Raw genomic sequence first — 26,999 nt, 5'->3', positions numbered from 1 at the left:
TCTTCTCCACAGGAAACGGATGCAATAAAACATTCTAGGGCAATGCCAATGACCTGTTTTAGGTTATGCCAGTCAATTCAACAGTTTGCAATTTCAATCATTGCTTTATCAATACTGTACCATTTAAGCCACAGCATATAACATGAAGTCTTTGAGAAGAACTTGGACGGTATTGTACATGGAAGACAAAGCTATTGAAATTTCTGTTACATTTGTTTATTTGTGAGAGGGGCATACAACAACATGCATGTGGATGTCAGGAGATAACTTCTGGGAATCCCCTTCATTGTTTCTATGCCAATGATTAAATTCATGTCATCAGACTGGGCCTCGAGCTCCTTTACTCACTAAGCCATCTTGCTGCCCACTAGCAAGAGAACTAAGAGAAATGTGATTATAAGAAAAATGGTGATAAAATTCTTCAAGTTTTTTTCCACATAAGTGGTGTGTATGTGTGTGTGTGTGTGTGTGTGTGTGTGTGTGTGTGTGTGTACAGGTATTGCATGTATACATGAGTGAAGCAAGCAGAGAATAAGCTTCCATGTCTTCCTCGGGTACCTTGGGAGGTAGCACTTCCAGTGTTCATCCCTATATATGCCTTGCATATCTAAAACCTAAACCATTTACCGCCTTCTACCCCTGTGACATGATCCTTGCTCCCTAAACTGAAGGTCAAAGTGGTCAAGTCATAAAGCCTTTTAGTAGAGAAAACTGGATATTTTAAAATGTGCTTAATCCAGATCTTGAAATTCACGCATCAGAAAAATTTATAATGCCACTGAGGCCGGCAGCCCTCGCTACTTCATCAGCACAGCAACTCAGGTGTGTTTCCCTCTTTGAAGCTATAACTGGGTGACTCAACCTCACTTCACCCCCAAAGAGTTCACTGTCCATCCCAGAATCCTTCACTTCCTATCACACAAGTTGGGGATACAAGTAATTGAAGAGACATTGGTTGATTCTTGTGCATGTTGACAGGAAGTGATGCGTTTATATTCTTTGGGGGAGACTTAGTAACATGACCCCTTCTGTAGGGAAATGTTGAAAATATCACTTCCTTCTCACTGCAGAAGTTGTTCTTGTTGGGTTCTCCTCTCCACCTACTCTTCACTAGCTTTACCAGAGCCACCTCCAATCGGTAGAAGCAAATCCAACTGTAACTAACATCCCTTGTTCTTCTGTCTATAGTCCATCCATATGGCTTGAATTCCTTTTGTTACATATTGACAGTTTGTCAATACAGCTTATACTGATTAATTCTCTTCTTTCCTGGAAGGGAAACTGTCCCTTCTCAGGCTACTCTCCCTCACTCTTATCTGTTTTAATTCATGAATAGAGTGAAGATTTCTTGACATTTAAGATGTAAAATCACACGTGATGTTCTTACAAATTTCACCCTACAAATTCTGCAGCCATGGAAGTCTTTGACCTATGTAAATTTCAAAGAACACAAAGAAACACATTCTACTACTAAGTAAAGAGTACAGTTTTTTTTTTAAAAACAAAACAAAACAAAACAAAAATCCTTTCAATCTTTTTTAATTGACAGGTAAGAAAAATAATGTATGTGTTTATGTGTTTCAAGTGATACACACACACACACACACACACACACACACAAAATGTAATTTAAGAGCCATCTTGGTAATGTGCCACTTACCTGTAATTCCTGCAGTTAGGAAACACAGGCAGGAAGGTTCTGAGTTTCATTCTAGCCTAGGGTACATACTGAGACCATGTGTATGTGTATGTATGACAGAGAGAGACAGAGACAGAGACAGAGACAGAGACAGGTGGAGAAAGAGAGAGAGAGAACAGCAACAACGAGATATAAGATAAAAGGATTGGCTAAATTGGCTAGATAATTTGATAAAATGAAATCATAATTACTCATATGAAATATTTATTACTTCCTGTATGGTTATCACGTTTCCGTATAATACAAGATTGTTTCTTACTTTGAGAATAAGTGTGATAATGATTATTGAAAAGAGATACTTTTCCCTCTCAGAATTGGAGATATTGCCAAAGAATTGTGTGATTAAATACAGTTTGAAATATAACAAGTCAATGTACATTGAATTTTGTTCCTATTGCTCTATAATTAATCACATCTTTGAAATTTAATTCTGTTCCAATCTATTATTTTATGCTTATGAGGGTAAGATTTCTCCATTTACTTGGCTTTCCTTTGCTGACCTGCAGCAACAACATTGCTAAAGTAGGAATTCTGTTAATTAATCATGTTCTGGGGAGTTGAAGGGAACCCCAAATATCTCTAAGCCATTTAGATGCGGACTGAACAAAGATCTGGGTAGCAAGATCAGACTGCATGATGTTGTCTAATTATATCTCAAAGGCGAATTTTTAATTTATGATTCACAGAAGTGTAAGCACACAGTTCCAGGGGTCAGTTAAGAGGTCATAGATTTTAAGACCAAAGCAAAGTTCTTGTTGCTACATGGTTGTTATCTTAAAATTCTACCGAACGCAGTTAAAAACAGATGTGTCTTCTAAATACACAATCGCCTTTGGAAAATACACTTGATTAAAATCAGACTATTAAGAAGCAAGATGGACAAGTTTGTGCCCTGGCCTCCCTGCGACCACTTCCTTAGTCCAACTCTTCTTGTTTTCCCTATAAAAGATCAGAGCACACATTCTGCAGAGCAGTTCTCTTTGAGAGATTTAAAAATAAAAATCTGATAGACTAAATGCATCCAAAAAATTCATAGCCACAGGGGAACACCTTAACATTCTACTTTCCACCATAAGATACATGTTACCTCCAGGCTGGGTAACATTTAAATGCTGGGATTATTCAAAAGCTTTGTTGCCTGAGGATAGCAGATGCTTACAATAGGTTTTGGAGAGTTTGTTTGGATGATTCAAAGACAGCCATCCGTGAATTTTCTGCTCTTGAACCTCCCACCCTTCCCCAATCTCTTCCACGGCACAATGCTTTTGTCAAGCCGAACCTTTTGTTTTCTTTCCCAAAATCATTGGGCGATTCTTTTATTAGATAGATGTTCTGCATGTAATCTACCATCCACGAGTCTACACTCTGATCCATAGTTAGAGCTCTTCCCTTGTTTCCTTTCCTTCTCAGTGCTGGAGTCTCTAAAATGTTATTGAAGGTTTTCCTAATCTTCTCACCCAAGAACCAGCCTACAATTTTGGTATTATCAACTCCACCAGTCTCCAGTGTACATGAACACTTACACCTATGCTTGAGAATTCTCTTGCTTCTGCTTCTGATCCACTCTCCTACCACTCCTCCTTTTAACTCTGTGGTTCCAAGCAGCAAGCTTGAATACAGGTTAAGTAGCGCAAGCTGGGTCACGCAGGATAACCCTGGCCTTGGCTAAAAGATCTAGAGATTGGTCTCTCTCCCTAGCTGGCTAATCACATTTCTTTTATGGAACTGTTTCCTACTGAAATGAGACAAGATAAATATAGTGGTTTTGTTATGTCTGTTTTAAGTAGATAATAGTAAGATATGACCTCAGGAACAATTTGCATATAGTTATGTCTATCTGTCCTGAGAGAACATGAGACAGTGTTCTAGGGAGAGTGGATTACTTTATAAATAACGTTAATGAGAATGATACTAGATCATAGGAAGAAGTCAAAATGGCAGCCCCAGTCCATCACAGCAGGCTGGCAGAGGTAAGGCTGTAAGCAAGACCAGGAGAGAAGTGTGGCAAGGTAGCAGCTGCCAGGTCTGAGCAGCCCCCAGCTCAGAAGAGTGGAATCCAGAGGATAAATATAGAGCCAGGCAAACCATAGGCAGGAGACAGCCTAAGTAGACAGTGATCCATCACAGGTTTGTCTAGGCACAGACAGGGTCCAGAAAGAGCATCACAGCTATTGGGGAGAGTGGCCAGGCTTGAATGTATAGTCAGTCCAGCTGCTGACAGATCCACCTAAGCAAGTTCTGAGCAAGGCTCACAGGCTCATTATCCCATTAAGATCCATCACCTGCTCCTGCGGTTCTTTCAGTCCACATCAACTCAAGCCTAGGGGCCTTATTAGACCTTTCCGCTTGAGGCCATAAAAGCCTGCTGCTGCTTTGGCAGGGAGATGACTGTGAATGTGAGTGTGGATTTTAAATTCTCTACCCTGCAGTCAGTGGAAATAAAAACATGCCAAAAAAATAATAATACTGATTCTCCTCATCCTCTTCCGCTTCCTCCTCTTCCTCCCCCTCCTCCTCTTCCTCCTTTGCAAATCCCTTTAATGATTTCACTTAGCACTTCACCCCTAGGGAATTTTTAGTAACTGATTTCTGTTATTCTCAGAATAATAACATTTGGGGGAAATCAGGTAGATTAGTATTTTTAGCCTTCACTGATATTTTATTCACAGAACAATAGTAATAACTAAACCATTTGGCATCGCAGTCTTTAATATGATATTCACACACACACACACACACACATATATATAGCTAGCCATAGAGAAAATAATAAGAATATAGTTCTGAGACCCTATGATTATTATTGGAAATTATGCAAGACCTGAAAACTGTTCTCCACTAGCTTGTTTTCCAATGTGTATGTGCTGGCATGTATATATGTACACCACACATATATATGAAGGTGTCTGTGGAGGCCAGAAGAGGGCTGTGGATCCTTGACATTAGAGTTGCAGACACTTTTGAGTTTGGGGAACTGAACCTGGGTCCTGTTTGAAAGCAGTAAGTGTTCTCATCTGCTGAGATATGACTCTGGGGTATGACTCCAGCCACTTGTTTTCCTATTCTTGCAATAGTGTGATGATTTAGTAAAGCATCATAGAAGAAAATGTATTCACCCCCTTTAAGTTAGGCAAGTTGAAATTTTATTAAATTATCTAACTTATTATAAATTACTAAAATGTTCTGCTAAAATATTGGCCTTGAAAGATATTACGGTAATACGTTGCTCAAAACTCCAAGGTTATTGGGAAATTAGAATATTCTAATGGGGAATTGTGTCATACTTTATTCCTTTTATGTCTGTATCTTACTTTCTTCTGCTGTTGGAATAAGATTTTTTTCATTGCCCTGTCATTTCATATATAGATTATCATAAATAAATTGGACCATTTAATATTTCTTTCCCTAAGAAAAGATTGAACCACTTAACTCACTGGTAATTTGTTATAATAAGAAATGAACTCATTTTAAATTTATTCTTTTTAAAATTCGGTTGTTTCTTCCACCAAGCACTCTCTTCGAAACAATTTATCTCTGGCTATCGTTACACAGGACTTTTCTCCAGCCATGCTGTCGCGATCATGACTTCATCATTACTTCTCTTGCAAAAAGATCTCCACGGCTAGGCTTATTGCCGCTTGGCTTTCCCTCATCTAAGGAAAAGGTGGAAGGGTTAAAGCGCCCTTTTCCAAATATAGGGCCCTCTGCCCAACCAGCTAAAGGCAATCTACCCTAATTGCACGTGGTCTCTGGGAGAAGCCAGAAGTGAGTAGCCTGGAAGAATGAGGGAAGAAGCTCTGTCTACCCCCGTATCCATGCTGAATTCAGACCCTCCAGTGTGGCTTCTTTATGGTCTCCCAAGTTCCTCCCCATTATCACTTACTGACTACTCTATAAATAATTGTTTAGACTCATTGGTTCCCCCCAGTAAACTCTGGTGTTATTGTTCTGTGGTTTGCCATGGGGACTTAGGAGGAAGGAGCACTCGCGTGCGAGCACGCGCGCGCGCACACACACACACACACACACACACACACACACACACACACACACTTAGAGAATACTCTCACCACAGCTATGGAGTTCTTAGAAATTCTTATGTCTATGTGAAAGGCGTCTCCTAACAGACATCATTGCTGATGCTTCATAGTTTTACGTGGTCCTTTCCTTTTTAATGGCTTCTCTTTACTCATCTGCCTCACAGTGATTGATGTCATTAAATTACCACACAGAGTAATCATAAATATTGTATTATGATATGTATTTGAAAATTGAGTCATGTCAGAGAGGAGAGGAGCTATTACACAATTTCTCCATATTTACTATTTTACATAAATATCACTTAATGGAAAAATAGTGTCAAGATGTCTGTACTAAATTGCCGCGGTGAAGCTGAGCTTAGGAAAGAAAGTGCATTATAAATATTATCAAAACAATGTATTATCAGACTCTACTTTACACAGGGGAATCTATTTTGGGAGTAGAAAGCATTACCTCTAAGCCTTGTTATAACCAAGTTTCCCGTTATCATTAGAGCCCCTAAAATACACTTGCAGTCTTGACTATAAAATGTTATTTGTTACAAACCCTTAATCAATTATTTTGCTTTAAGGGTTTTTTATTTTTGTTGGTGGTGATGCCAGTGGCTTTTGTTTTGTTTTCTTTTATTTTTTCATTATCAGCAAATGGCCAGCTTCTACTGGTAGAAATAAAGAATGGGCGCTTGATAACTACAGGAATATGCATTGTTTCTTTTTATTTTTCTTTTTAACAGAACAAAAAAAGAAATATAAGAGTTTCTATTCCTCTTTTGCACACACATATTAATACACACACATGCACACACTACTAGAGATTGAACTCGGGGCCTCACCCAGGCTAAATTGCTTTGCCTATCTTACCTAAGCTCAGCCTTATTTTTAAGTTTTATTTGGAGAACAAGTGTCCCTAGCTCACCTAGGCTGTCTTGACTCTCTATGGAGCACAGACGAAGTTTGATCCTTCTATCTCAGCCTCCAGTCCAGATGTAGACAGAGGTGTGTGCTACTATGCCCTGTTGTCTACAAAGTCATGCCTTTGTGACATTAAGTAATGTTAATGAATTGGAATTAGCTTCATTCAGGTTCCTCGGGGGAAGTACTCAATCCCACAAACATTCCTCACCTCGGATGCCATGTGCACATTTCCTGTTCTCAGGTTGCCAGCACTCTGTGCCCTCTGTGCCCTCTGTGCCCTCTGTGCCCTCTGTGCCCTGGCTACAGTGCTAAAGCATCCCTACTCTCCTACTACGGGAGCTGTGTATTTGTAGGAACAACTCTTAGGACTCCAAAAACACTTACTTGCTGTTATCAATGAAAGCTATTGCTATTATTGATTATCAGAAAGAGCCAAATGAATGATGCTTAAAGTAAAGTGTTGGGGAGGAGAGCTGATCCATTCAGGGCTTTGTTCCAGTTGCGAAGTGTCCTCCAAAGAAGCCCACTCAGATGCAGGTTCAAAGCAATAACCAGTCTTTATTAGTCAGCCAGTAGCTGCAGTGGGTGTTCAAGACCCTGGTGCAGTCCCCAGCCTTTCTTTAGGTGAGCCTTTAAGCACAAAGTCCGCATCCTGGATTGGCACACCACGATTCGTGAGAACAGTTAGCAGGAAGCAGAACTACAGAAGCCAAAAAGTGAGGTTCCTATATTTAGGGACTTTCCCAGAATTATGGACTTTGATGGATTTGATCTTGGCTGTAGATTTGGCAGGTGTTACTGTCATATGAAGAGTTTCAAAGCCCATATAATGCTTCTATCCTGGTGTCAGTTATGCTAAGGTCTGGGGGCCTTTAACAATGCCTATTTTGGACACACTCTTGTTCCCACACCTCAGTGTATATATATCAGCCTAAAGGCTCTCTGAACCTTTTTGCTTAGGAGGATATGCATGTGTTCTCCTAACTAATATATGTATTTAGCATATAATATATTGGATTTTACTTTGACATTTTCATACACACATATTAATATACTTTGGTCATATCCACCCTCATCACCCTACATCCTTCTCCACTCCCATGGCTTCCTTTTCCTTTTCCAAAGACTTCCTCCTCTGCTTTCTTCTCCTATGAACTTTTAAATCAAATATGTGTATATACCGTGTGTATATGTGTTTGTGTGTGTGCGTGTACATGTGTGTGTGTTTGTGTGTGAGTGTGTGTGTGTACAGGAGTACTGGAGGTGAGGAAAAGGCAGAGTCAACATGAGTACAGCAGGAACCCAGGGATACACTATAGCCCACTGCGGGCTGTGATACTCCTGTGGCTCTGTGCCTATGGTAAGCTGAGCTGACATAGAGCTCTGCATTCCTTAGCCCAGCTTCAGTTTTCTCAGTCAGTTGTTACTCTATAGTTAACTAACAAGCTACCATTGCAAGAAAGTGACAAAGGTTGCACTAGATCTCTCCATTAGTTTTACAATTTCCTTGCACTTATAATTGTTCCAAAATAAAAATGTAAAGGAGCGAAAAATATGCCCCCTTTGCAAAATATTCTTTCAAGAACCAAAAAAAAAAAAAAAATTTCTAAACCTTTTTTTTCAGAGGGACAGTGATACGGAACTTCCCAGGTTTACGGCTTCTCTTTTTTCTGACCAAGTTATTTAAATACAGAAAATTGCTATGTGATTCTTCTTTCTTTTAATTAATAGCTGAATAAATGATGCTATGACTTTTATACTTAATGTGTCTTGGGCACTAATTTACAATTGCTAATGGGTAGCAAAGGATCAAGGACACCAAAATCACAATTTAATGTAGAAAAATCCACCAACCTCCTTTAGCACACTGCTACAACCCACATGACCTTAGGATGCGCTTCTGGCCAGAACTGTCAACAGAGGGACAAAAAGCACTTCATTTTCCACTTTCTTCTGTTTTTAAAAAGAAGGATTAATGAATATAAATTTGCTCCAACTTTATATCTTAACAGCTTGCGGAACACAGACTTTGGGAACTCTATGTTTAAATAATTGAGCCATTGATTATTTCTAGAGCATAAATTAAACCTTCCAGTTTAATTGTATTTAAAACTGAAAATTGTAATGCAAAGGAGGTTTCCAGATAACTTTTCCTTTTCTTCCTTCAAATGACGTCCTCTGACAAGTCTTTCTCTTTGCAGAAAAGTAGTTGTTAAGTGGCTAGACGTCGGCATTCTTTAATTGCTCATAGGGAACACTTCCAGGTTTGTCTCCCTTCCAGCCTTTGTAATTTAAGAAGAAAGTAAAAATTCCTGTAAGAAATAAAAGTGTTTTGGATCCCTCTGTGGTGTTCTGGTTTTTCTTTTTTGTTTTCATTTATTTATTTATTTATTTATTTATTTATTTATTTATTTATTTAAAGTGGGCTAGGGCAGAGTCTTTTTTTTTTAAATTAGGTATTTTCCTCATTTATATTTCCAATGCTATCCCAAAAGTCCCCCATACCCTCCCCCCAACCCCCCTACCCACCCACTCCCACTTTTTGGCCCTGGCGTTCCCCTGTACTGGGGCATATAAGGTTTGCGTGTCCAATGGGCCTCTCTTTCCAGTGATGGCTGACTAGGCCATCTTTTGATACATATGCAGCTAGAGTCAAGAGCTCCGGGGTACTGGTTAGTTCATAATGTTGTTGCACCTATAGGGTTGCAGATCCCTTTAGCTCCTTGGGTGCTTTCTCTAGCTCCTCCATTGGGGGCCCTGTGATCCATCCAATAGCTGACTGTGGGCATCCACTTCTGTGTTTGCTGGGGCAGAGTCTTGTAGACAACTGTTTTTTTGGGCAACACAAATTCAGGTCCTTTGTCTCTACTTCCACTTTTCAGGGCATTTAAGGATTTCAGAAACACAGATGAGGGTCGATTGGCACAAGAATAGGCTTGAAGCAACCCAGGGCTTTTTAGTGGTCTCTAGGTAACCAGTGCCTATTAGCATCCCTACCTACACTGTAGAAACATAAGTGTTCTCAGAGAGCAGCAAAGCTGCCTCTGAGGCTGACCTACAATAAGCCAAACATACACTGTCCTTTCCAACATCCCAACCTTCTGGTTTGTGAGATGCCTGCTTTGGGTGGAAATTACGAGCAGATCACAGATGTGGGAATGACTCTCACAGCAGGCTGGAAGTAGAGATCTATTTATCGGGCAAATGAGTTGTGAACACAAATTCATGACAAGAAATCTGGCAGAAAAATCTCATAAGCCCCAAGCTGCCTGTCATGTCTGGAATGACAAAGCTAAGGCAAAGAGAGGCTTTGCAACTTGCATGAGGTGCCCAAGTTGCGGTTAGAAGGGGGTCATAAACCATGGTCCTGAAGCTCGAAGCATCAGTCATGATAGAACAAAAGATTGGGTCTCTGGAGTCAAGGTCTGAGGACTTTGTGAAAATTCACACCGTTCTAGCAAAGTCTCAAACTCTGGAAAATTTTCAGTCAGATTCATGTCCCCCAACCATGAAACTGAATAACAAAATCTGCTTTTGTGAAGAAAAGGAAATTCATCAAGAAGACATGAAAACTGAGATGACATGATTCATTTGTCAAATTCTGCTTGCACACTGGACTTACAGGAGGTGATTCAGAACCATTTGTTTTATTAAGTAGAAGAGTTCAATAGTCTCTACTCCATTTCTATAACAAAATATCCATGCTTAAGACAGACAGAGAGGGAGAGAGAGAGAGAGAGAGAGAGAGAGAGAGAGAGAGAGAGAGAGAGAGAGAGAGACCTTTGAAGAAAAAAATAACAACTTGGGAAGATTGAGCAAATGAAATTCCTATAGATAGTATTTAAATACACATGCACACACACACACACACACACACACACAAATGGCAACAGAGAAGAAATGAGAAGGAACTGAAGATCAGAAGTTTATCTCAGAATGGGCTCTGGAAGGAAAACCGTGCTGTACAGTGGAGCAGCTGTTGATTTATGGAATTTTAAAACATGAAGACAATGAGTCTTTAGAAATTGAGGAATCCAGTCTTCCTAATCCCTTTACCTTCCAGTATACATGTACAGGTATACAAATAAAAGGTAGCTTTTTTTGTCTCAGTGAAAGAAAGAAAGAAAGGAAGGAAGGAAGGAAGGAAGGAAGGAAGGAAGGAAGGAAGGAAGGAAGGAAGGAAGAAAGAAGAAAGAAAGAAAGAAAGAAAGAAAGAAAGAAAGAAAGAAAGAAAGAAAGAAAGAAAGAAGAAAGAAAGAAAGAAGAAAGAAAGAAAGAAAGAAAGAAAGAAAGAAAGAAAGAAAGAAAGAAAGAAAGAAAGAAGGAATCCTAAGAGAATGTCAGATCTTTGAGTGTCTAGCAACATTAGAAGATGCTAAGGATTTTTAGAAAGATAGAACAGAATAAAGAAATCACAAAAAGGAAAGTAATTAGAATTTATTGAATTCCCTGGGGCAGATTCTAGAGGACAGTGAGCAAGACCCCAAGAGAAAATTTTCTGCTTCGGAATTCCATGTGCAGCTGAGAGGGTGTAGCTGGATCTCTCATAGGCTGTCTTCTCAGAGGCATGGTACTTGGGGTGATGCTACAGGAAAGTTCTGGCACCACAAAAGGCTGAAACACAATAAATGGAAGTTGGCTCACTGGAATAGGGTGATCTTAACCCCCAGCCTCACACCGTCTTTCTCTTTCCTTTGTTTTCATGCTGGCATAAGGTGAACAACTTCCTCTGCTCTGCTTTTCCACCACAATACACTGCTGGGCTAGAGGCTGGAAAGCAACAGGAAGAAGCACCTGTAGGTGGAGACCCCTGAAACCCTGAGCCAAAATAACATTTTCTTTCTTATACGGTGAATCGTCTGTACTGTTCACTGTGTAACAGAACTAGCACAATATCCTAACTAGGAATCAAGGGAGGGCATAATATAAAGTCGCTTTCCGTTATAAGCTTCCTTTTGAATTCCTCCATAAGAAGCCATTTGGAAATGTGGTCCTGAGCCTCAGACTCTGAAATACAGGTCTAAATGGAAAGAGCGATAGACTGAGAAGACCTGTGTTAGGCCTGATAATGTTTCAGAGGTTGCTATGGAGATGGAACAAAACTGATGAGTATTTTTACTGTGCTTGCAAATGAACGTTCACACAAATTGCATGAGAGTTTTCAAGGAACGATGGGCAGGGGAAAGAATTTCAGTGGTACATGGAGAAATGAAACCAGTAGAACTTCTTTAAAATGGGTTGTAAGAGAATTCTATGCTTACCACCGTATTCTGCTTGGCCCAGTGGGGCACAGTGCAATGGCAATATAAATACTGATAACAATTTTAACTACCGATAGTGATTATGAAGTGATTATGCATGCCAAAGGTGCTTATAGGTAAGTCTGAAAGAAAATTAACTAAAAATGATAACGAGAAATAAGCTTATAATGATGTTCAGCAATGTAGCTAAAAGTTGAAAACGGTAGCTATGGGTGCAGGGCCCGGATTAGAGAACAGAAAAATCCCTTCATTGCTCCATATTTACCAAACAGGACATATGCATGCATTGAAAAAAACCTAGCTCATGAAAATACAGTTTCTCCCCCAGCGTATCGCAGATATCCTGTAAATGTTGATATTATCTGTTAGTAGCTGTGTTTTCCTTCACTATGTTGTTAGGAAGTTAGCCATGGTGAGTATCTTACCCATTGCACCTCACTCACTTTGGTGAGCATCCTTCTTCTGTTATTTGCACATGCACTACTATGTTACATTCCCAGGGAAGCATTGAGAGAAGCAATACTGCTCAGTCAGGTCCTTCATTTTGGTAATGATGGACCACTTCTAAGAACAGTGACTTGTATTGATGCTACAAATTATGTTGCGCATAAATAACAATAAGCTTCTGCCATTTTTCACTTACTTTTGTTGCACAAGTTAGTGCTTTCAGGAGAAAACCATTAGCCATAGAGGGAGCAGAGGCTTTGCTGACTTATTACTGAACATAATGGGGACATATTTTGGGGGGGGGGTTGTTTTTTGTTTTTGTTTTTTGTTTTTGTTTTTTGTTTTTGTCTATCCTCTATATATATGGGGTTGCATCTGGTTTTCTTCATCTTACTTTGTGAAGCATTTTAATTAAGAATAAATGTTAAGTGGCCTTTAAAATTTTTTCAATGAAGCATATGTTCTCCTTGTACAACATACATATTTTTATTGCTTGAGTACACAGCAAAATGATTTTAGATTACTGTCTTATAACTGGGGGTGCATGCTAGCATAAGTTTATAAATTTTCAAATTTAAGATTTTAAAATATTTTAAGAGTGTGTGTTTAGACATGCGTGTCTGTGGCAGGGACTACTCATGGAGTGCATTTGTCTGCAAGGGTCAGTACGGAATGATGGACCTTCTAGAGCCAGAGGTACAGGTGGTTGTGAGACATCTTATACAGGAGCCACAAAGCAAACTCAGGTTCCCTCGAAGAGCACTATGAGTTCTTAACTGCTGAGCTATCTTTCCAGCTCCAAATTTAGGAAACTTTAAACAAAAATCTGAATGGAGAGATGGTCAACTGTGCTCTGCAAATGTTCCCTGTGTGCTTTCAATTTCCTTAATTTTCCTATAAGAGACCATTTGCCTGATGAATTCAAGGGTTCTACTAAATAAGCAAGACATTTTCCCTCAAGCTGTAGAGAATCATTTAGCTCAGAGCCATGTGCTGTGCTTGAGACTGGACTCCCACCTTTCAGAACTTTGAGGCAGATTCGCTTTGTTTTCCTTCTCAGGGGCACGGCGATTGCTGGCATCGTGTTTGGAATCGTGTTCATCATGGGGGTCATTGCAGGAATCGCCATCTGCATCTGCATGTGCATGAAGAACAACCGGGGGACCCGCGTTGGGGTCATCAGAGCAGCACACATCAATGCCATCTCCTATCCCAGTAAGCAAAATGGCTCATGATTGAAGGAAGAACGGGGTTTGTTACTGAGGCTCTAGTCCTCCAAAAGACATTAAGAGACTCTCCTTGAAATAATCCCCAATTTTCTAGAGTATTCCCAAACAATGATAGATTGAAGCTCTACCTTTGAAGAGAGATCTTGGTAAGAAAGAAACCAATTCATGTTACATTTTGAATATAGTCCTACTCTCAATAGCTACAATCGCTAGTCAGCCAGAATGAAGATAAATAGAAAATTCACACCCATTCTGTCTACATGCCAATGAGTTCTGACAAGCAATTATGGAAAAAGTATGCAATCTGTCTTAATAAACCTGCCTCTGAGGCAGTAGGTACGTATGTCTCTAGAGAAAGTATAGAAAAAACTTCTTATAGTCCTCATTAAACAAAAAGCATAGTTCCCACGTAATATTATAAAATCTTCAGCAAAGAGCAGAAATGACATTAATAATTTGACAAATACATGTTGAAAATTTACTAGAACATCTACATATAAATATATTGAGGGCATGAGATTCTATAAACAAGGCTCTTCACTTTGTATTAGAGTCCAATAGTGTTTTCTATATCACTTTGTATGTGTACCACACAAGATATAAGAGGTGAGCAGTATCATGAACTCACACCAACTGCATTTACCTGTTCTAACTCTGTATAATATCAAGCCAGTAAAAATTCTGACACATAGAGCTAGAAGACCTCCTGGCTCCTCCCCTTACCAAGAAGCAATTGAGAGTTGATAGACAGGAGCATCATTCTTCTTTGATGGTGTGGCCACTTTCAGGTTTTCCCCTTAGCCCTATCTATATGTACAGCACTAGGGAAGAGGTTTTTCTTTGTTCCTTTTCCTTTCTTTTCTTTTCATTTCTTTTCCTTTCTTTTTCAAGGATTTCTACAGGACATTTGTTTGCAGACACCATTTGTTCCTTGCAAAATACAAAAAATTATTCCTTTAAATCTCAAACCAATTATTATTGGCTAGTTAACTGGGGTACTTCAGCCAAGAGATGTTGAAGGCAAGAAATGCTGACCTCAATTGTTGTCCAGCCTACCAGAACATCCTCTAAAGTTCCGTTTTAACAGGGGTGGGTCCCTTCACCTCACCCTTTCACAACTCCAGAGAGTCTATGCCTTCTTCTTAGTTACTTGAATCTCTTTTATGGTCCATAAAACAGCCAGACTCTAGTCTTTAAAATTCCCTGGAAACATTGATAAATCAATACTGGGTGATAGACAGATGGCTGAGTGGCACTGGCCTCCCAGAGGATCTCAGTTCAAACCCTACTACCTATAGAGCAGATCACAGCCCTCCGTAACTCCATCCCTGGGGAACAAATGACCTCCTCCAGTCTCTGTGGCACACATTTGGGGCACAGTCGTACATGCAGGCAAAACATCCATAAACATTTTTCAAAAGAAAGAAGGAAAAAGAAAACACTGTCCCTGTCCTTCTATACACACACAGAGGGAAGTCCATGCTGCCTTAGAAATCTGAGTTTGATTCCTAGAACCCAAGATGAAACTGACTCCTCAGAGCTGTCTTCTGACCTCATCATATGCTGTGCTATGGTGTGCACATACACACACACACACACACACACACACACACTCACACAAATTAATAATAATAACAACAACAACAATAATAATAATAATATAAACAACAACAGTAGATAAAAGAATAATTGTAAAGAAAAGTGTAATTTGTTCTTTGTCTGCCAAAACTTGATACTGGAAATGTTCCATATAAAATAATAGTGCTACAATAAACTTCAAGATAAAATGAACACTAGAGAGAAACAAACTGGTCACCAAGAAGACGCCATCTTGGAAACCAACTTCATTATGTCAGAATCTAAACATGATATAGAGAGGCTTCTTTTCTTGTATTAATTAATTAATTGCTGCAGATAACATTTGTTGGACGTTGTAATCATTACTTTTTGTATTTCAGTGATAGAAAACCATGACCAAGACGCATAGAGAAGGAAGGGTTTATGTGGTGCTTACGAATCTAGAGGTATAAGCGTCCATCATGGCAGGAAATTATGGCAGCAGGAAGAGCTAAGAGTTCACATCTTGAACCACAAATATGAGGCAGAGACAGGGCACTAGCTTTGAAACCTCAAAGTCTTCAGTCAACGGCACACTCCCTCAGCAAGGCCACACCTCTTGAGCATCTCAGACAAGGCTACCAACTGGAAATCAAGTAATCAGATACAAGAGATGTGGAGTGGGGCATTGTCAGTTCCAAAAGGGTACCCCTCAAAAAAAGGACAGACCCACTGACTTGTCCAAAATTGAGTTTTGGCCCATCTTAACCTGGACTATAGAAGGACTTCTGGTGGTTAGGTAAAAGCCAGCAAATTTCTGTGGGAAATTGTCAAGCAGGTTCCCACCTACCAAAAGGAGTCACTTCTCTCTAGCAAAAAGGATATATAGCTCACCAATAAACATACCTGTGGCACTTATCCATGCTACCATCCTATCCCTTCTCACCCTCCCCCACTGCCCTAAAATGCCTCCATCTCCTTAGCTTTCCACCCTCCCCCAGCTACTGCTTCTTCTTCTAACCTGGCTGCTCTCTAAGCTCCTGCTCCTGCTAATATCACCGTGGTTTTTTCTATTCTCTATCCCTTTGATGTTTTCTCTTCTCTCACAGATAGCCCCTAACCATGTCATGTGCTGACCATATTCAGTCTATTTCTTTCTCTGCTCTAGACTCTTCTAAATGCCTCTGGCTGTTTTCTCTCACACCTACAATAAGCAACCTTCCACCTAACCATATCCCGAAGTAATCCTGTTGTCGGTTAATATGGGGGTGTCTCATTCAAACCACCACATATGTATTGTATGATGAGGGAGAAAAGAGCACACAGTTTTCTTTAACTTATACTTTAAGGGGGGAAATCAAGAAAATAGAGATGAAGTCAGATTTTTTTTCCCATAGAGAACTTTACTTCATGATATTTTGTGTTTTAGCAATTAATATAATTAGATAAAATAAAAAGGAAGCTGGTTAATATAGAGGACAGGGAGCATTCTTAGACTCTTGGCTGGTGAGATGGCTTAGCGTGTAAAGAGCTTGAGTCTGATCCCTTCAACTCACGTAAAGTCGGAAGTAGATAACTGACTTTGACCTCCACGTGTGTGCTGTACTCCACATGTGCTCAGATACGTGCCATCTGATGCATTTACCTTTCAGAAATCAGAGTCTGAGTCTGAGAAAGAGTCGGGTCCTTTATACAAGCAGAGGGGTGTACATCCTGCCTGTTAGAGGCAAGCAGAGGGGTGTACATCCTTTCTGTTAGAGATAAGCAGAGGGGTGTACATCCTTCCTGTTAGAGGCAAGCAGAGGGGTGTACATCCTTCCTGTTAGAGGCAAGCAGAGGGGTGTACATCCTGCCTGTTAGAGGCAAGCAGAGGGGTGTACATCCTTCCTGTTAGAGGCAAGCAGAGGGGTGTACATCCTGCCTGTTAGAGGCAAGCAGAGGGGTGTACATCCTGCCTGTTAGAGGCAAGCAGAGGGGTGTACATCCTTCCTGTTAGAGGCAAACAGAGGGGTGTACATCCTTCCTGTTAGAGGCAAGCAGAGGGGTGTACATCCTTCCTGTTAGAGGCAAGCAGAGGGGTGTACATCCTTCCTGTTAGAGGCAAGCAGAGGGGTGTACATCCTTCCTGTTAGAGGCAAGCAGAGGGGTGTACATCCTTCCTGTTAGAGGCAAGCAGAGGGGTGTACATCCTTCCTGTTAGAGGCAAGCAGAGGGGTGTACATCCTTCCTGTTAGAGGCAAGCAGAGGGGTGTACATCCTGCCTGTTAGAGGCAAGCAGAGGGGTGTACATCCTGCCTGTTAGAGGCAAGCAGAGGGGTGTACATCCTTCCTGTTAGAGGCAAACAGAGGGGTGTACATCCTTCCTGTTAGAGGCAAGCAGAGGGGTGTACATCCTTCCTGTTAGAGGCAAGCAGAGGGGTGTACATCCTTCCTGTTAGAGGCAAGCAGAGGGGTGTACATCCTGCCTGTTAGAGGCAAGCAGAGGGGTGTACATCCTGCCTGTTAGAGGCAAACAGAGGGGTGTACATCCTTCCTGTTAGAGGCAAACAGAGGGGTGTACATCCTTCCTGTTAGAGATAAGCAGAGGGGTGTACATCCTTCCTGTTAGAGGCAAGCAGAGGGGTGTACATCCTGCCTGTTAGAGGCAAGCAGAGGGGTGTACATCCTGCCTGTTAGAGGCAAGCAGAGGGGTGTACATCCTGCCTGTTAGAGGCAAGCAGAGGGGTGTACATCCTTCCTGTTAGAGGCAAGCAGAGGGGTGTACATCCTTCCTGTTAGAGGCAAGCAGAGGGGTGTACATCCTGCCTGTTAGAGGCAAGCAGAGGGGTGTACATCCTGCCTGTTAGAGGCAAACAGAGGGGTGTACATCCTTCCTGTTAGAGGCAAACAGAGGGGTGTACATCCTTCCTGTTAGAGATAAGCAGAGGGGTGTACATCCTTCCTGTTAGAGGCAAGCAGAGGGGTGTACATCCTGCCTGTTAGAGGCAAGCAGAGGGGTGTACATCCTGCCTGTTAGAGGCAAGCAGAGGGGTGTACATCCTGCCTGTTAGAGGCAAGCAGAGGGGTGTACATCCTGCCTGTTAGAGGCAGTAGATTTGGTTTGTTCCTATTGTCTCAGTGAAGTAAGAACCCAGTCTTCTGCGAGTAGAAAGGGATACAGATACACTGTAGGTGAAGGAAAGTGAAGAAAGCAAGCTCAGAAAGGAGGATGTATGAAATGCCTATGTAATGTATGCTTTCTGAGCAACACCAATGGCCAACACATCTCAGAAAAGGTCACTGCTTTAAAGTGAGATCAGTCTGCATGACTGTTTTCTTGTCTAGCCACATAAAGCGCCTACATACAGATACAGGGTAGTTCAAATGTTGGACTTTAATCAAAGCCTGGGTGTTTCCAGGTAGCCATGTTGCTAGAGTTGTTACATTCAGAGCCTGTGCCCTGGCAGCCCTAACAAGCTATGCTCAACCACCGGTCCTCAATGGGCCAATTAAACAGATAACAATGAAAAGCAAAACAAGGGTATCCATTTCTTGTGACCACACTGGGAAGAGGAACAAATAAAGGGTGCCAGGGATCTCCCTTACTCACCCACTAGTTCATCTTTAAGCATCTGACATGAGGCTTCGATTTAAATAGAGTACAAGAAGTATACAGTTTAGCCTTCCTGGCCAATGTGTGGTCCTGCCTGTCACTGACCCGCTATGTCTTGGCTATAGTCTCTTCTGTGAGGTGACATCACTTGTCAGTCACCGTCCTCAGAGACAAGTTCCTCTTCTGGGTAATATTAAGCTTCAGCCTTGTGCTCTCAGCTAGAGATTCCTGATGGGAATTCCAACTCCTAATGTTCCATGTCCTGATAATCTGATTGCCTAGGGAAACCCATGGTGACTCTCTGTAGTCATCCCTCCATGGTAACCATGGTTACCATAGGGACAGAATGATGTAAATGTCTGGATAACAGATTCAAAGGAGTAGTTTGAGGAACAGTAGATACATACCAGATGACAAAGGGCAAGAAAACAGAGAGAAGGCATACATTTAAATTGTGTTTTTCAGTTTGCATTTAATATGTTGGAAATCAATATAAAGACCAAGCTTAGTGCAAGGAATAGTCTAGAAAAATTAAAAGCAAAAATCCTACTTTAAAGATAAAAAAAATTCAAAATATAATTGCTAATGAGAAGAGAGAAAGGATAATGTAAAACATAAATGCCTTAGGGATGTCGGGCAGGCCCACAAGAACCAGGAGTGATAGCAGATGTTTAGGTGAAAAGATAACTGTGGCTCTCTAGTAAGTCTTCAGTGAACACATATTTGCAACAGGAAGGGTTACAGTTATCTACAAGATATAGAAATAGAATCTTATGGCTTGGGTGGTACAAAAGAGCTCAGCTCAGACCTTTAAAAAGAAAACAGAGAATAGTTTGAAGAATGGCTTTAACGTCATATATCCTGTGTATATCCTGGCCCTGAAGACTGTAGGATGCAGGAGAAAAATAACTCTGGTTTGATAGTGGGGCAGAAAAAGCCATCTTTGGGGTGGGGAGATCAGATTTTTTTAATGTTATCATCATCATCATCATGTGATATTTGTGGGTACGTGTGTCTCAGAGCACATGTGAAGGCTTCAGAACAACTTCTTGCAGCCGATTCTCTTCTCCCAGCTTTTTGCAGGTTCTGGGTTTCAAACTTAGTTGTCAGGTTCATGGAGCAATCGTCTTTATCTCCCTGAGCCATTTCACCAATGGTAAAATCAAAATTGTTCACAACCACCCCCCAGGATAGCAGTCTTAACATTCCACTTCCTTCCCCAAACTCAAGACCTCCTCTGAGCCCACAGCAGATACATTCTCCACGGCTCATATTTCTATGAGAAATACTCACAATCAGGGCCATGAGGAGGCAGCAGTTGATAAAGAGCTTGCTGCTTAGGCAGAAGGACCTCAGTGGAATCTCCAACAGTCAGGTAAAAAGCCAGGCGTGGTTGCATGTGTTTGTGATTCTAGGCTCTCTGGGGCTTGCTGGCCAGCTACCCTAGACCAATCAATGGTGAACTCCCAGTGTCTGCAGCATCGGTCTCAGTGACTGGGGAAGAGACACTTTTGGTTGATCTCCTCACACATGCATACATGCTCAAACCACAAATCAGACTCAGAAAAGAAGGCACCCATTCCTTAGCTGAAGGGATGAAGAAACAGAAGAAAGACACCTAAGACTGTTCTAAGCTAGGATTTGTTTTCCACTGAGCTGAACACACAGAAAAATGGTGAGCAGGGGGCTAGGTGTAGGAGGTGTGCAAAGCCCTCCTGTGTTACAAGTCTAAAATGAAAACTGTCCTAGGAGATTGTCCTCTCATGGTAATAAAAAGGATTCAGGATATGATCTGACTTGTCCTGATGTTATCTGAGAGGAAGGGGAACATTGGATTTTAATATGTCTTAGAATCTGTGCTGTGTCAGAGGGTGGGGCAGAGGGAATCCTTCACTTAGTAGTTTGGAATTGCCTGGACCTCCCTGTGGTAGGTCCTCAAACTCAGAGATCTGTCTGTATCTACCTACTGAGACCTAAACTTAAAGGCCTGTGCTACCAGATCCAGCTGACAAAATATTTCTAAATTGAAAGATGTCTTTTATAGTCTTGTTACTTTAATCATTCTTAACTCTTAAGAGCCCAACTTATAAGTTACCGGGCTGAAACAAGCATGAATAAATACATTAATTACCCAGTCTGAATTTCAACCACCAAAACGGAGGTTCCAAAGCCCAGCCATGACGAGAGGAATGATGGCTGTATTTTGGCATTTAGGAATTGACTAATACAACCGCCTGCCTGTGCCATGCTGGAGTCTGTAGAGGATCTCACAATTCTTTTGTAAATAGATTTGCCATGCCATGCATTTGCAAATTATAACACGTAAGCATTGTGTAAGACAGAAGGTTTCTAGAATTTTTATTCCAAATAAGTAATTCAGGACAATACAGTGTCCTGTGAGAAGATGTTTGTCAGTCATAACAGAACTGTTAGCCTCAGAGTGAATGTAATGTGGAATAATATATACCTAGCAATAATGAACCTTTGGGGAGAATACACAACATAAGCAATGCTATGATATGGAGTGGCAAAGATGTTGCCATTTTATGGGACTGCATAGGTATAAATGCAAATATGACCATGGACATAGGTGTGACCACTCAGAATGAGGTGACAAAATTCAGGGTGATTTTCTTCTGAATCCAAATTTTCTTATCTTTTGAAATATTGCTTGAAGGAATTGAAAACTTTGCATTTCTTCTCTAATTTTCGTATTTTCCCTCAGTATCTATTTGTTTGTTTATTTATTCACTCAGTCAGTCATTTTGAGACTGTATATGGCAGCTTAGCTGGAACTCAGTTTATAACCCAAGCTGTCCTCAAAATTGAGATTTCCTGCCTCATCTTTCCAAATGGTGAGATTAAAGATATATGCCATCATACCCAATACTATTTTTAATAATATAGACACTCATATCTGACATTATAGATGAATAGCATAGTTATACTACTTATATCAGGAAATTGGAATACCAGAAATGCAAGAGTTTCAAAGGTTCCAGCTCTATACAGGCATCCACACATCTTCTAGAAACCATATGCCCAGTTGAAAAGGACCAAACCCTTTAATTAATGAGGATTAATCAGGAATTCCAAAACTAATGCCTTGAATATCTACTTCGTTATGAATCCTTATTATCATGAAGAGAGATAACACAGTCCATTATACAACACAATTTCAGACATATCCTCCAGTGACTGTGTTGTAAAAGATGCTCTTCTTTCATGATGAATAGACCTCAAAGCCCCACTCTGCAGCATCGCAGTCATTCATCAGTGTTCAAAGGATCTGTGAATGAGAGAACATTGTTTCATAGCTGGGATTGTGATGTTCAAAACACAGCAACATTAACCACAGAGATCCCCATTGAACTGACCTCTAGCAGTGTTCATAGCACAGCGAAGCAAAGCATAAATGCAACACACACACACACACACACCACACACACACGGTAGGTTCAGGACAGAGGAGGAAGTGGAGAAGGTCTGTGGGATAAGTTACTCTGTGTTCCCCATGGCAGAGGCAAGAGAAACTTCAGCCTAATAATATTATGGACCCACCTCTTTACAAGAACCAGCATGATAGGGCAGCCTCCTGGGACTTGCTAGCTTATGTGAAGGCTGTAGGTCCTCCTTGCTTGGTATGTATGAAACATTTTGCAAGTCTTTGTATCAGCCCTCTTACATTTCACAGAGCCAGGAATTGGGCACAAAATCCAGAGAGAAGGTTGATGCCCTCTGTAGGTGTTACTCCGTTTGCTCAGAGAATACAGAGCTTAGAGTCAGGCAGGTCCGAAGGAAGGCTAAAGAAGCCCAGTTCCGTGATGAATGACATCTGTGCCCCCAGGACACTAGTGGCTGTCTTTAGAGCAGAGCAGGGCTCTGGGGTCACATACCACTTAGTCGAGTGGATTCATAGTCCTCCTTTCTCTGGTTACTTAATCCCTTTCCTCACTTCCTCTGTCTGTAGTGAGGTCAGTCAATGATCTGAACATTAGGGTCTTGCTAATGAGAGGCCCACCAGAAGGATCCATTGGATCACTTCTATGTTCATAGTAGTCTAGGCCTAATGTGTGCACATGTGCCGCTTTACCACAGCACTGTAGGTCCTTCGGGGAAGAACAGTTTGCTGAAATGCTAGCTGTTCCCTGCTGACAGCAATGCTAAGAGCTTGGTGATTTAGTCATATTATTGTGACATGAGTTTGGGGATCTATGCTACATTCACAGTGACCGATTAAGGCCTGTCACTTCCCAATAGGATCCATGCCCTGAGAATGGATTCATTTCTGGTTTATCATCATGAAGACATAGATGAATTTCAGCTCCCAGGTGCTTCTCTTCCTCCCCTGGAGACAGGATTAGGATCACTACAAAATAGGTGTACGGGAGAAGTCCCTAGCAAGTATAATAAATGTGATTATTAAATGCACTGACGTAGTAAATTAAATAAAACCTATTTTCAAATGAGATTTAGAAAATGAAATTCCTAATCTCCATTCCCAAACTTGTTGATCCTGCAAGTTCCAGGAACTCTCATTCTGGGTGCTTATTTCTTTCACCCCTCCTGTCACCCTCCAACCATTTTCTACTTTCCCAGTGATCTACAGACTCAACCACTTTGTGTTTTATGAGCATCCACTCCTTGTTAGCAGGAGTATGTTCTAACCACTCTTGAATACTATTTCATCACCTCTCATGTCTGCATCCTCTGTCCTCTCAGCTGAGAGAGTGTGTTTGCCAAAGCACAGTCCCTAATCTGTTTTTCTACATATCACGGAGATGTTTGTACACTGATGTTTACTGCAACACTGTTCAAAGTAACAGTTGAATGAACAAACCATGTCGTGCCCCACAAGAGAGAGGTAGATAGGATGTAATCCACATTCAATAGAATTCTCTTCGGTACTAAGGGAATTCAGCCAGTCTTGGAAAGATACCATGGCTCCCATTAGTGGTCCTAGATTTTATATAGATAGCTAAGAACATTTATGACATGAATATATAAATCAAACAAGGAAAAAAGGAGAATAATGACAGGTGGGAGAAAAGGGTGGGGTAGAGCCTATAAGAAGGACAACTTGCAATGTGTAGTTGTTGGAAAACATCCTTTTTATAAACAGTATTCAGTGAAGATATGCAATGAATAATTTTAAAGAAATAAATTTTATGATTTATATTCTGAGAATGCTGCATCACTTACGAGCCCAGCATGGGGATACTGATCCCTGCTCCTCACCAAGCCCAGCATGGTGATACTGAACCCTGTTCCTCACCAGGCCCAACATGGTGATACTGAACCCTGTTCCTCACCAGGCCCAGCATGGTGATACTGAACCCTGTTCCTCACCAGGCCCAGCATGGTGATACTGAACCCTGCTCCTCACCAAGTCCAGCATGGTGATACTGAGCCCTGTTCCTCACCAAGTCCAGCATGGTGATACTGAACCCTGTTCCTCACCAAGTCCAGCATGGTGATACTGAACCCTGTTCCTCACCAAGTCCAGCATGGTGATACTGAGCCCTGTTCCTCACCAAGTCCAGCATGGTGATACTGAGCCCTGTTCCTCACCAAGTCCAGCATGGTGATACTGAGCCCTGTTCCTCACCAAGTCCAGCATGGTGATACTGAGCCCTGCTCCTCACCAAGTCCAGCATGGTGATACTGAGCCCTGTTCCTCACCAAGTCCAGCATGGTGATACTGAGCCCTGCTCCTCACCAAGCCCAGCATGGTGATACTGAACCCTGTTCCTCACCAGGCCCAGCATGGTGATACTGAGCCCTGTTCCTCACCAAGCCCAGCACGAGGATAGTGAGCCCTGTTCCTCACCAGGCCCAACATGGTGATACTGAACCTTGTTCCTCAGCCTCTCTTTCCATTTCTTCCGATCTCACACTTTCTGCTGAAATCCACACAACCTCCTCTTCCTGTGCTGCTTTTAGCCACACTTAAGTTACCCCCTGCTTCCTCACTCTCAGTGTCATACTTCTCAGGGACTTTCTCTAAGCCCCAACTCCAAACACCTTCTTCACCCACAGCACTGCCTTGTAGAGATCTCATTTATTCAGCCATACCTGTCCGCACTCTAAGCAAATATTACTAGTTTTGCCAGCAGAAAGTGCTTCTGCTCTCAAAGTATCCAGCACAGTGGTTTAACACACTCACCAAGGCATTACTAAATGCCTGATTTCTTTTCTTTTCTTTTTCAGTGGCACCGCCCCCCTATACTTATGACCACGAGATGGAATATCGCACAGACCTGCCACCTCCATACTCTGCAGCCCCACAAGCTTCAGCCCAGCGCTCTCCACCCCCTCCGTATCCTGGAAATCCAAGGAAATATTCCTCATCCCAGAACAGAATACATGACAATTAGCAATTTTACCCAGAACAAAATGCCTCAACTTAGAAACATGCACAAAACTGATTGTCTACTTGCTAGGGTCAGATAACATCTCAGGCAGAATGTACACATGGAGCAGGCTCTTTCCCTGCTCAGAGCTAGGTGGAGAATTAGAAGTCATAGATTAAGTGATCTGCGGATCCACCCAGGCACAGTCAGATCAAAGTGTTGCAATTGGAAGGCTCCTGATAATCATGCTGCTTTAGGATGAGATGAAGACAAAATCAATATTGAACCTGGAATAAAGAAGAACAGAGCATAGTCTGATCTACATCAGGGAAAAGCTACATTCCATACAGCCTTAGGAGAACTAGAACAGATCATTATTTCATTTATCCACAAATATGTATCAAGTGCCTTAGAGCCCACTCTGTGCCTCGCAATATGAGGGGCCCTGGATGGAAGTAACCAGAGGGAACTTTGGTTCTGGCACAGGCATACCTCATCCTGTTGCACTTTGACCTTTTGCACTTTGCAGGTATTGCATTTTTTACAAATTGAAGGTTTGTGGTAACCTGGCACCAAACAGTGTCATTTACCCACCACTAGGAGTGTACTTTTCCTATCCTTGTATCACAAGTTGGTCATTCTCAACAGTATTCCAAACATTTTCATCATCGCTATTATTATGTCTGTTATGGTGATCTGTGTTCAGCAATAGTTGATGTTGTTACAGTAGCCTTTGGGGGGGGGTGGAATGTCACGAACTCTGCACATATAGAACAGTGAGATTAATAGACTGGTAAATATTATGTGTGTCATATCTGCTCCACTGAAAAGCTCCATCCCTCCTCTCTCTCTCTCTCCCTCCCTCCCTCCCCCAACTCAGGGAACAGTATTGAAATTAAGCCAATTAATAAGTCAACAATGACCTCTAAGTGTTCAAGCTACAAGACTCATATAGTTCTTGCTTTTCTTGCTTTAACCCAAAACTGGAAATACTTCATCTTGGTGACAAAAGCATGTTCAAATCCAGGAGAGGCTGAAAGGCCAGCATCTATGCCAGCTCGTTAGTTAAGCCATAAACACAGATGCGGCTTTCCCAAAGGAAGCTAAAATGTCTCTCTCCAAACACACAACTGATAGAAAAGAAAGAAAACAGCGACCTCATCGTTTATAAGAACTCTTCAGTGGTGTGTGCAGCCATCAAAACAGCCACATTCCCTCAAGTCATAAAGCTTGATTCAGAGCTAAGACCTAACTCTTCATTCTACAAAGGTTGGCAGAGGCGAAGAAGAATCATAGCTTGCCTGCTATAAGAGAAAGATTGTGAGGAGCAGAGATCAGGTCCTGAAGTGAAGGAAAGGAGCTACCCCTGTAGTATCAAAGGGGAAAGCGAAGCCTCAGGCACTGCAATGGAGGTTGCTGCCTGTTCTCCCAAAGACCTCAATAGATCACACATAAGATGGCTGCCTGGTGTAAATGAAAGACCCTCCTATGGAAAGACTTATCTTCTAGAACTTCCCCAGCCAGAGAAAAGAAGCCATCCTAATCCCACACCTTAAAAGACAGCCTGGCTTTCTTGTTAGTGTCTATTCCACAACTTTCACGTGAAGTCAATGTTCAATGTTCATTTTCTAGTCAAAACTCCTTGTCCTCTTAAGCATATGCAAAGTTTGCTCTGCCCATAGTCTATAAATAGAACAACCAGGTCTATTTTGGATGTCACTTAATGAATGTTTTAAACCAAGTGTTGAGACTGCTCAGGGAAAAAACAAGGTTTCTTTTAAAACCTTACTGCTCCTTGACAATGCACTGTTCATCTAAGAGCTCTGATGGAGATGTACAAAGAAATAAAGGATGTTTCTCAAATTTATGAGTGATTCCAGTCCCACTCTGTGTCCCTTAGACTATG

The 26,999-nt window shown here is 41.4% G+C and overlaps 1 protein-coding gene across 1 annotated transcript in view; it reads left to right on the top strand.

The window, feature by feature from the left end:
* The window catches only part of Cyyr1 (cysteine and tyrosine rich 1), an 89,637-nt gene extending 63,027 nt beyond the window's left edge, over positions 1-26,610 (top strand). The window contains exons 3-4 of the mRNA XM_021185389.3: positions 13,423-13,577; positions 24,951-26,610. Of these exons, the coding sequence (XP_021041048.1) occupies positions 13,423-13,577; positions 24,951-25,117 (322 nt within the window). The 3' untranslated portion in view covers positions 25,118-26,610. The remainder of the gene's footprint in view (positions 1-13,422; positions 13,578-24,950) is intronic.
* Positions 26,611-26,999: the final 389 nt, after the last annotated feature.

The sequence above is a fragment of the Mus caroli genome, unplaced genomic scaffold (assembly GCF_978045245.1).
Source record: "Mus caroli unplaced genomic scaffold, Mus_caroli_1 scaffold_17, whole genome shotgun sequence".
Lineage (NCBI taxonomy): Eukaryota > Metazoa > Chordata > Mammalia > Rodentia > Muridae > Mus > Mus caroli.
The sequence above is the reverse complement of the archived record's forward strand: the minus strand, read 5'-3'. Positions and strand labels throughout refer to the sequence as shown.